General features: G+C 57.1%; 1 protein-coding gene across 1 annotated transcript in view; it reads right to left on the reverse strand.

Annotated features, from left to right (window-relative positions):
* Positions 1-1,627: 1,627 nt before the first annotated feature.
* ARRDC1 (arrestin domain containing 1) overlaps positions 1,628-10,476 on the reverse strand; it is a 14,402-nt gene continuing 5,553 nt past the window's right edge. Inside the window, exons 5-11 of the mRNA XM_077771533.1 lie at positions 4,681-4,791; positions 4,175-4,225; positions 3,922-4,076; positions 3,504-3,686; positions 3,234-3,410; positions 2,725-3,160; positions 1,628-2,648 (exon numbers count right to left, since the gene is read on the reverse strand). Coding sequence (XP_077627659.1) covers positions 2,584-2,648; positions 2,725-3,160; positions 3,234-3,410; positions 3,504-3,686; positions 3,922-4,076; positions 4,175-4,225; positions 4,681-4,791 — 1,178 coding nt within the window. The 3' untranslated portion in view covers positions 1,628-2,583. The remainder of the gene's footprint in view (positions 2,649-2,724; positions 3,161-3,233; positions 3,411-3,503; positions 3,687-3,921; positions 4,077-4,174; positions 4,226-4,680; positions 4,792-10,476) is intronic.

Here is a 10,476-nt window from a genome sequence, read left to right on the forward strand (position 1 = left end):
ATGGCCAGACTGATTTCTTACCATCCTCTGGGAGTTGAAGAAAGATGTGTAGACTGAAATTGGGGTTCTCTGGCCGGCCTTTGCAACAAGAACTGAGGAGGCCTTGAGTTGAAGGCTAATCTACCCCCACCACCTTGCTCATGGGGGGCTCACTCTCATGGGACTTCAAGAAAATCTCCCTACCAAGGTGGGCACTGACAGCCCCACAGGTGCAGAGGAAGTGGACATGGACGACTGTAAGTACCTAGGAAATCTTCCTAGGTTTCTTTGGGGCAACCTAAGTCAGCTCTTAACAGGCTTGAGACCCCATGACTGTTTGGAGCCTCATGACTGGAAGCTCAGGAGTAGTCCTGACCTGTCCGTCCCAACCTGAGCCCCCTTCACTCATACCTAACTCTCTGGCACCATACTCTCCAGCTCCACTCCTGTCCCTTCCCTGAAACGCTTTTTATCTCAGGTTTCTGTGTGGCTCAATTCTCTACCATCCCTGGTTCTCAAAAACCACCTCTTCAGGAAAGCCTTCCCTTGCCTCCCTACTGAAAACAGTACTGCACCCCAGAACTTCCTTGCTTTATTTTACTCCATGGCACTGCACTGCTATATCGTCTGTCTTTCCCATTAAAATGTAAGTCCGGTCAGGGACTTTTATCTTGTGCACCCTAGTGCTTATAACAATGCTGGGCATGCAGGAGACAAAATAAGTGTTAAGGGAATAAGATGTGGAGAAGAAATCCTTTACCAGGCAAATACTGACCATAAGTCACTGTGTCAGAAGTAGGGTATTCTGGTGTCAGCCCACCCCACCCTGTGCTTGTATGGTCACTGATGATTTATGTTAAGTGGTTTTTCACACGTGCCACTGTGCAGAACTATCACTGTCAGTCCTGCGAGGCAGACTTCTTACCCGTGTTCTCAGTGAGGAAACCAAAGCAAAGGACTTGAGTGCCTTTCAAGACCACCTGACTGCTAAAAGGCAGAGATAGGATTGAAACCCAGGCACATTTTCCACTGTGAGGCTGCCACTAGCAGTTGGTTTACAGATGATCCTCTTTGTGACATATTTTGAGCTTTTCTCCAATGTTTATCCTCTCCTTGTCCCACAAATAGTAACATCTGAGCTGGGCGCATGGCTGCCTGACTAAAGAGCATATTTCCAACTCTCAAGGGTAGCTGGCTGGATGTTTGCACAAGTGATAGAATCTACTTCCAAGCTTATAACCCCCCCCCAAGAATTTAGAGGTGCAGGCCCAGTAAGTTGGGTGATGATGAAATCTGGAATGGCCACCTTGGACCCAGGGCTGGAAGCCTCAACTTGAGAATGACAGGTATGTCACCAGGCCCAAATCTTGCACTTCTGGACCCTGGAGTGTACAAGAAGTAAATGGGGGGGGGGGGGGGGGGGGGGGGCCACAACNCCTCTCATAATCTCATATGTGTATTATAGATTAAGGTAACAGACACCTATCCAAAGTCACTCCTTCACCATATGGCAGATAGAAAATTTGAACCCAAAGTCTCATCTTAACCCCACCTCCATTGTTTCCTAAAGCCCAGCCCACGATCGCTGGCCCCGTTGGGCGTTCACAGGCCCTGGAACATCTGCAGATGTCCCTTTGGTAAATGTTGCTCTGCCAAACCGGGTCTTTATTTGTTCTTGGGTTGCTTGGGTCCTAAACAACAGGCATTTGAAGGGGACCTCAGGAGCAGGCGTGGCCTTGTGTTCCCACTTGGATGGGAGGTGAGCAACAGTTTCCCTCACAGCCACAGTAGCAGTGATGACAGCAGGGACTTGAGACTTGAGGCCAACGGTAAGGGAACAGTACGAGAGGCAGGGGCTTGGGCAAGCCCTCCTCCTCACCCTCCAAGGGATTTCCTCTGACGAAGGAGATCTGAACTGCTCCCCCTGGAACGATGGGAACTGGACAGGCAAGTCCAAGGTTTGTGTCAATAAAAAGGAACAGGGGTGATCTCCCCATGTCACAAATACATTTTAAATTAATGTCAAGGCTCCAGACATGCAAGCCCAGCTCCGAGGGTGCATCCTTCAGCAGAACCATGAAAGCGAAGCCCAGCCTGGCACAAGTTGGCGTAACCAGCCCACGCTGGTTGGTCCCACTCCCCCAGCCTGTCTTCCAGCCCTAGGCAGCCTGGGAAGGAGGGGCCCATGACCGAGGAGAGGGGCACGCGCCCACCCAGGAGGGGATGGATAGGCCCAGAGGCGAGGGCCCAGAGCCAAAGAGAGGGGAGCAGGGCCTGGAGGGTGCATGCCCCGGGGGGCAGGGCCAGGAGGAGGGCAAGCACCCAGGAAGGGCCCCCAGGGCTAGGCCGCTGCACACTGGGCAGGAGGAGGGCGCCCGAGAGGCCGGCCTGTGCCCAGCTCTACAAATGAAGCATTTTATTTACACTGCATCTCTCCAGACCCCAGGCCCCGGGGTGAGGCTGGTCTCAAGGCGGAGGCTGCAAGGAACGGCCGGGCAGCAGCAGGTCCTGAGTGCGCCGGGCCAGGCCAGGAGCAAAGGCACGAGGCCCTGGGTGCCCGGTCCCAGGGCAGAGGTCAGCCCGCCCGGAAAAGGTGGCACAGAGTCAGCTCCCGGGCGTCAGGCTGGGATCTGCACCTCCACAGCTCTGCTCATAGGATGGCGGGGCCTCTGCAGGGAAAGAGGGAAGTCTGCAAGGGGCTCGTGATGCCCTCTCTCCCAGCCAGACCCCAGGCCTCTCACTCACCATAAGGATAGCCCCATGAGCTGTATTCTGGGGGCAGGATCAAGGTACTGGTGGTGGGCACTGGCCCTCCTGAACCTTCTGCAAAGTAGGGGACAGTGGCACCTGTGGAGATGCACAAGGGAGGGGGCAATGGGTGGGGGGCAGGGCTGCCATCCTGAGGGCGGGGTTCAGGGGCAGTAGGCACAGAGCCAAAGGTGGCAGGTAGCGACTGCTGTTGTGAGTGGCTCTTCGTGGAAAGGGAGACTGCATCTGCAAAGTGGGGGCTGCTGGCCGCAGCCTCTGCCTCCTCCTGGGGTGGCGCGGAGGGCACCACTGGGACTGAGGCCCCAAGAGGCACCCCTGGGCCTGGCCGGGGGCTCAGCGGGGCGTGGTTCACAGCAATATTGCCGATGAAGACAGGTAGGATCACGGTGGCTTCAGGCACCTTCAGGGAGACCTGGGGAGGATGTGAGAGTGAGGCTAGGCCACCTGCCCACCTTTCCCACCCCACTCCCTCCAACCCCCAGCACCTGCAAGTAGTAGTCCACGTGGATAAGGCTGCAGCCTGGCAGGGCTGACTGGGGCAGGGCAGGCACCAGGATCTGCTCTTGCCACTGCGCCCGCCTCCAGGCCTTGACACCCGCACCCTCTACCTCTGCGATGGTCCGCACATCATAGATCCAGCGCTTGGCCTTGTAGGACACTTTCTGGGGAAGGGCCAGCCTGTGAGCCTGGGCAGGCCAGGCACCTACCCCCCTTATGGTCCCACGGGGACAGGCCCTGACAGAGGGGACTCTGACCTGCAGCAGACAGGCTACCACGGGGCTGGTGTCCTTGCCTGACTGGTTCTCGATGTCAGCCTGCAGCCGCAGCACCTGCCCCACCACGTAGCCACGGAGGTCAGTGCTGGCAGTGAGGACCACGCTGCCCGTCTTCACCAGCTTGTAGGAGAACTTCTTGGTGGTGGAGGCCACGTTGGGTTGCTTGAGGGGAGGGCAGTAGTGAAGGGGTTTGGTGGGCGTGCACAGGCTAGATCCCTAAGGCCTCTCGCTGGACGAGCCCACTGTGCCCTGCTATGCCCTGCCCCCCAGACACAGCACAGTCGGCTGGGGAAAGAGAGGCTACTGCTCTTCTAGATCCCAGCCACTTCATCTCAGCTGAGGACAGGACATCAGGCAAAGCTGGGGACCACCCAGGAGATCACTGCTCCATCCTCACCTCGATGTCTGGGATGCTGTTCAGGTTCAGGGGGCTCAAGATATAGAATACACGGCTGCACTGGTGATCCTTGGAAAAACGTGGTGTGTCGATGGTGGCCCGCACCTGGTGCACAATCTTCCCAAAAGGGCCCTCAAAGGACGTTGGCGCTGTGGCTGGAGAGAGAGCAGGGAATGGCCCCAACTGCCCCCGCCCCACCTCCTGTCCACCAACTGTCACCGAGAGGCCTGGCCAGGCAAGGCTGGGCTCTTACCAGGAAGCAGGAACTGAAAAGGGAAGTTGTGCTCTCCAGCGGGCAGGGTTCCTGCAGAGATAGGAGGGGTTGTAGGGGAGAGGGGGCTCAGGAGCCTTGAGGTGACACCACAGGACACAGGTTTGAAGCAGGCCATGCAGCTGACCAGCTCACACAGACTCTGGCTCCAGGCACAAGAGCAGCACCGGGCCGCAGCCTGGGCAACGGAAGTGATGCAAGAGCCTGAACAGGAAAGGGGAGTGGGGCTGTTCCAGCAGCCGGGGCCCACCCAAATCAAGACGAAGCTGGCCCCCTTCAGCCACCCAGTGCCTACCAGGCAATACCCGAAGCCTGGCAGGGAGAGAAATACATCAGGATGCCAAGGAGTACTAAAGGGTGGGCCAGCAGGGGGGTCCCAGAGCCTGATGGTGAGGTGGTGGGGACAGACAGGCCCACACTCAACCAAGGGTCTGTCCTGGGCAGGGTCGCTATACGCAGCGAGGCCAAGTACAGTCTCCCAAACTCACCCTTGTCAGCCAGCGACAGCGCACTGTTGAAGTAGCCCTCCTCTGCCACCCACGCTGTATCATTGGCCTTGTTGGACACCCTGCAGGAACCCATGCAGGTCACTCGGATGGCTGTGGGGGGGGAGGGGGGGGGAAGGCGTGAGTCCCAGCTAGCCACTGTCCTGCACCCCTCCCTGCCCCATCACAGAGACTTAGGGCTCGCAGCACCAAGGGGTGCTGGGGCTCAGGCAAGCCAGCAAGTGGCCTGTGATCTTCGGAGGATACCTCCCATCCATCCTCGATCTTGCGGCACTCCCAGGGAGCCACAGCAACGAGGCAGAGTTACATCTGTCCTGAAGCCCGGAACAGGAAAGCCCCAGTGGTCACCCAGATGACACCTGGACAACCCCAGCCTGCTAACCTTGGTTCCCAGCCACCCCTGGGCCCACCAGGCCTGGGAGACTTAGCTCCCTACAGAGGCATGCTGGGGACAGCGATGATGAGCAAAAGCCCATGGGGGCCACTGACCTCACAGCCAAGTCAGTTAGGTTGGGAGGCACCCCTTCATGCTCCAGGAAACTAACTGCTCACCCTCATGATACAGGAATGCGGTCAGACCTGCCTGAGCAGATAAGGTACCCAAGAGTCTGGCACACTGGCAGGTGCAGACACTCTTGACTTCCTGGACCAGTGCTGGCTTAAAATCACCCCAGGAGGGCTGATGGCTCTGTCCTCTCCCCAACTCCCCTGTGAAAGCACCCAGGCCAGGAGCAGAGGCCGCCGCCACCTTTCTATGGTCAGAAACTCAAATTCCTCACTCTAATGGACATGTGCCCAGAGACCACTATGGTCTCAGGCTGTGGCCGGACAACCGGAAGACAGCACAGCTGGGGAACCGAGCAGAGAGGGGCTGGGAGCTCAATGACAGCCTTGCAACCTTCCCCTGCCTGCGCTGAGACAAGGCCAAAGAGGTGAGCCTCGCTGCCCAGCCCCTCCCAACTTCCTCCCGACTTGATGGTCCAGTGAGAGCAAGTGACTCAGAACCTGACAGCCCCCTGACAGAGCCACCAGGCAGGAGGAAGCTGGTGTCCCCAGTGTCCGGGGCAGGAGCCAGCCGCACCAGCCACGCCCACGTCTCCCCAGGCTGACTCTACCCTGCCCAAACAGGCCTCCTGTGGCCCATCCACAGACCACCAGGCTTCCCCTCGCCCCAGGAACCCGTAGCTCATCCTCCACCCGGCGACCCTGACCTTGACCAGATTCTGACTTCTAACCCACACTCCACCAGCCATCCCTTCCTAGACGCAGACCCAGAATTGTTCCCGCCCCAGAAATCTGGGGCATCAGTGATACTCCTTCAGACCAACACAACCCAAGAGAAACGTGGCAGAGGAGTGGACAGAACAAGGACGGGAAGTGTGACGATTCCAGATGCCATGCACGGAGGGAGTGCACTCCCCCTCGAATCTGGCTGCGAACGCTGGGACCAGCACAGTGTGCCAGAAAGAGTTAAGTGGCCCCAGATTGGCCCGGTCCCAGCTGAAAACCATCAAGTGACGCCAATGGGTAGCACACAGAGCTGAAGAAACACCCTGCCCACCTCGGCCCAAATTCCCAATCCACAGCACTGTGGGTCATAATAAAACGGACACTTCAAACCACTTAACTTAGGGGGGCTCAGTCAGTTGGGCCTCCGACTTCGGCTCAGGTCATGATCTCACAGCTTGTGGGTTCGAGCCTCGCATCGGGTTCTGTGCTGACGGCTCAGAGCCTGGAGCCTGTTTCAGATTCTGTGTTTCCCTCTCTCTCTGACCCTCCCCTGCTCATGCTGCCTCTCTCTCTCTCTCTCTCTCTCTCTCTCTCTCTCTCAGAAATAAATAAAAAACACTTTAAAATTTTTTTAAATAAAAAAATAATAATAAATAAACCACTTAACTTAGGGGTGATTTGTCACTTAGGAACTTTCACATAGCAACAGACAAGAACAGATGTCCAACCTCAGTAGAAATCAGAGAGACTCAAATGAGTTACCATTTTAGGGGCGCCTGGGTGGCTTAGTCGGTTAAGCGTCCGACTTTCGCTTAGGTCATGATCTCGCGGTTCGTGGGTTCGAGCCCCGCGTCGGGCTCTGTGCTGACTGCCAGCTCAGAGCCTGGAGCCTGTTTCAGTCTGTCACTCCCTCTCTCTCTGACCCTCCCCTGCTCACGCTGTCTCTCTCTCTCTCCTAGAAATAAATAAAACATTAAAAAAAAAAATTTTTAAAAAAATGAGTTACCATTTTAACCCATCAGACTGGCAAATATTAAATATTTTGACAAGCGTTAAAGAGGAGATGGAAAACACACCTTACAGCAAGCGATCAAACTGCAGGCTGCTACAGGGACCCTGGAAAAGCACCAGGAAGACCTGCCATGATCTTATATGCACACACCAGGGACTCAACAGTTCTTAGAATCCGTCCTATGGGGCCACCTGGGTGGTTGAGAGTCCAACTTCAGCTCAGATCATGATCTCGCAGTTCGTGAGCTGGAGCCCCATACTGGGCTCACGCTGTCAGCACAGAGCCCACTTCAGGTCTTCTGTCCCCCTCTGCCTGCCCATCCCCTATTCCTGCTCTCTCTCTCTCAAAAATAAATACACATTTAAAAAGGAAAACAAAGATTCCACCCTATCTACCGAAGAGCTTCGAGCAACGCTGTTTGTGACCAAGAACTATCTAGGCATAGCCCACGTGTCCAACAGCAGGATGGTTAAAACAGTCACCCACCCAGCCTGAACTCGGCCCCTATTCAGGTGAACAAGCCATGGGGTCATCTGACCGTAGAAAAACATTATCAAATTGCCCCTTGGGGTATTTGGGGTATTCCGGGAGCGGGGGGAAGTTCTATGACCTTCCCAATGCCTCAGCAAAGAACTTCTTTTTTTTTTTTTAATTTTTTTATTGTTGGGGTTTTTTTTATTTATTTCTGAGACAGAGACAGCTTGAGCAGGGGAGGGTCAGAGAGAGAGAGACACACACAGAATCTGAAACAGGCTCCAAGCTCTGAGCTGTCAGCACAGAGCCCAACAGAGGGCTCGAACCCACGAACCGTGAGATCATGACCTGAGCCGAAGTTGGACGCTTAACCAACTGAGCCACCCAGGTGCCCCAAAGAGCCTTTCTGTACACATGCCAAAGCCTCTTCGGGGACCCTGCCTGAATGAGCAGCTGCCAATCACCGTCTTGGAGTCGAATGACCTGTTCCTGTGCACTCTCCTACACAGGGGAGCAGTGGAGGGGCAGGGGGCGGACACAAAGAGCAGGCCTGCCCCTCCAACCCCTGCTCCTGCAGGTGAGCATGGCCATCACCAGTGTGATGTGTGCACAGCCACGGGACAGGGGAGGTATGTTCTGGTAAGGTACGGCCTCCACCACACAGCAACGAGCCCTGAAGTACCGCCTAGGCTTAAAAGTGTTTCGGGTCTAGCAGTGGGCACACACACACAGTAGGCACGCACTGACCGACACCCATCTGGAGGTCTGGGGCTGCTCCGGTTCCCTAAGGAACATCATCATGTGGACTGTGTTCCAGAGAGACTTCTAGAACTTTCCTCCCCAGCCAGCACTCCCTTGTCCAGCAGCCCTCCTCCCTTGCACCACCTGCCATCACTCTTCATCCTGGTCCCAAAGGTCTCGCCCACCTCCACTAGCTCCCACAAATCTGCAGCAGCCTAGCTTTTGCCACATCTTTTCACTAAAGCTCTGGCCTGTGAGGCACTTCTGTCTGGCCTGCTTCCAAATCTGAAACAAAACAATAATAACGGTGCCCACCTCTCAAGGTTGCTGTGATGGTTTATAGAGCTGGTCCACAGGAGATGGGGAGAATGGCATCTGGCCCGCAGTGACAGCTCAGGGAACTCACAGAGCTGGGAGCTGACCGCTGCTGTCGTCTGGGTACCCCCTCCCTCGATGCCAGAGCATAGGGCACTCCCGTGTGACCCCCAGCCTCAGGCTCAGCTGGACTTGGGCTCCAGAAATCAGTTCCTTCCCCAGCTTTCTTCTGCATTAGCTCCGAGGGCAGCCAGTGTCCTCATGGCTAAGTGCAAATCATCACTGTCCCTCCTCAGACAAGTATTCAGTGGGTAAGACGAGGAGCCCCCCAGGAAAGATCTGCTGTCCTCGCCACCTCCATGGCCTCCCAGAGGTGTGGAGGGCCTCCCTGTTGCATCACTGGCTGGTAACAGGAGCTGCACAGCCAACTCACGAATGAAAGAAAGAACCGCAGCCTTCCCTTTTCCACACCCAGCTAGGGCTGGAGGAAGCCCCAGAGCAGCCCCAGCACCCACATTCCATCTAGGCCCCAGGGGACAATCCGAAGAATAACCCCTCTGGCTTGAAGTCATCATCCATCGGCTCTTTGGCCGATGCCCCCATCTTCCCCCTCCCGTCCCCCCAACATTCAGGGGCTCAGCTAGTACATTTACTGTCAGGTCCATCACCAGGGCCTCCCTCGGCATCCTATGCCCTAACTGTCCTTTCACCCACATCGCACCCATCACATGGACGCTGGCGGACTCTGCCCAGGCCAAGCCATCCCTTCACTCTAAATCAGTAGCGGCGTGTCTGCTACGGGAGCAGGACGGCGCAGAGGAGCCAGACAGTGAGCTCTGCATGGGGTCCCATGGTGGCTGTCCCCCAGCCACAAGCCTGCCCTCCTTCCTACACCCTGGGCTCTCCCCACAGCCCCGTGACACCTCTCGTCTGCCACTCGGGCCCCAGGGAAGGGCGGCACTGTCACTGCCGGGTCCCCTGCCACAGCCACAACTACCCCACTCGAACTCCAGACTCGAAGTAAGGAGACAGGAGAGGAGATGACAGTCATCAGGGGGAGGCCCCATTAGGTTGGACACCTGCCCAGAAGCATCTACACCCACTCAGCTTCTTTCTAGACCCATGTGACCTCAAACACGGAAACATCAGGGGGCAGACCCATCCAGGACAGGGGCAGCAGCTGCCCAGAAAGGCGGGCAGTGGCTCTAAGTCCTCAGTAGGCACCAGAAGCACTGAGCGGTCTACCACGGTAAGGCCCAGAGGATCAAGGTCCACAGCGACGCCTGATGGCTATGGCTTTGGCCAAGCACCCCAAGGTGGAGAAGCACCCTAGCAGGAACACCCTCACACACAGCCTCACACTCAGAGCCAGTGATCAGGCTTCGAGGCCCCGGGCCGCAGCTTTGCTCACGGCACCCTAAGGGCTGACGGCTGAAGTCCCATCCAGGGCCCTGTCCACACCTCTGATAGCAGATAAGGCCAGCACCTGCAGAGAGCCCTAAGGAGGGCCTCGGCGGCAAGCTGACTCCCAGTCCCAAAGTCCCAGATGTCTGCATGAGCAAAGGGACCGGCCAGCAGGGCTCGGGTTCAGCTCCTGTACGCTCACTGGGCTCAAGGCCTAGGTCACACAGAGATGAGCACGACCCTCCCAGCTCACAAGGCCTAGCCTCAGCCTGGGTGGAAGCGGGTGTGCCCCGGGATGGGGGGAGGGGGTCGGCTGCGCCAGGGGACTGGCATGTGGAAGAGAAAGCCCAGCGTGGGCCGGGCTCCAGGTGAGGGCCCAGCAGGTACGGGGCTCAGAGGACCCTGCAGACCCGCCAGGGAGGGTCGGGGTCGTGCCTGTATCCAAGTCAGAGTGGCCTTCGGCAAGGTGGGCAGGATCTAAACCCCCGCCCCCAACTCTGGCCGACCCTAGGAGGAAAGAACAAGAAGGGCAGATACGGAAGGACTGGGCCACCCGGACCTCCCTGCTCCGCCCCCAACTGGCCCCAGCCACCCACCCCGAC

This window comes from Crocuta crocuta, unplaced genomic scaffold (assembly GCF_008692635.1).
Source record: "Crocuta crocuta isolate KB4526 unplaced genomic scaffold, BGI_CrCroc_1.0 scaffold1013, whole genome shotgun sequence".
NCBI lineage: Eukaryota > Metazoa > Chordata > Mammalia > Carnivora > Hyaenidae > Crocuta > Crocuta crocuta.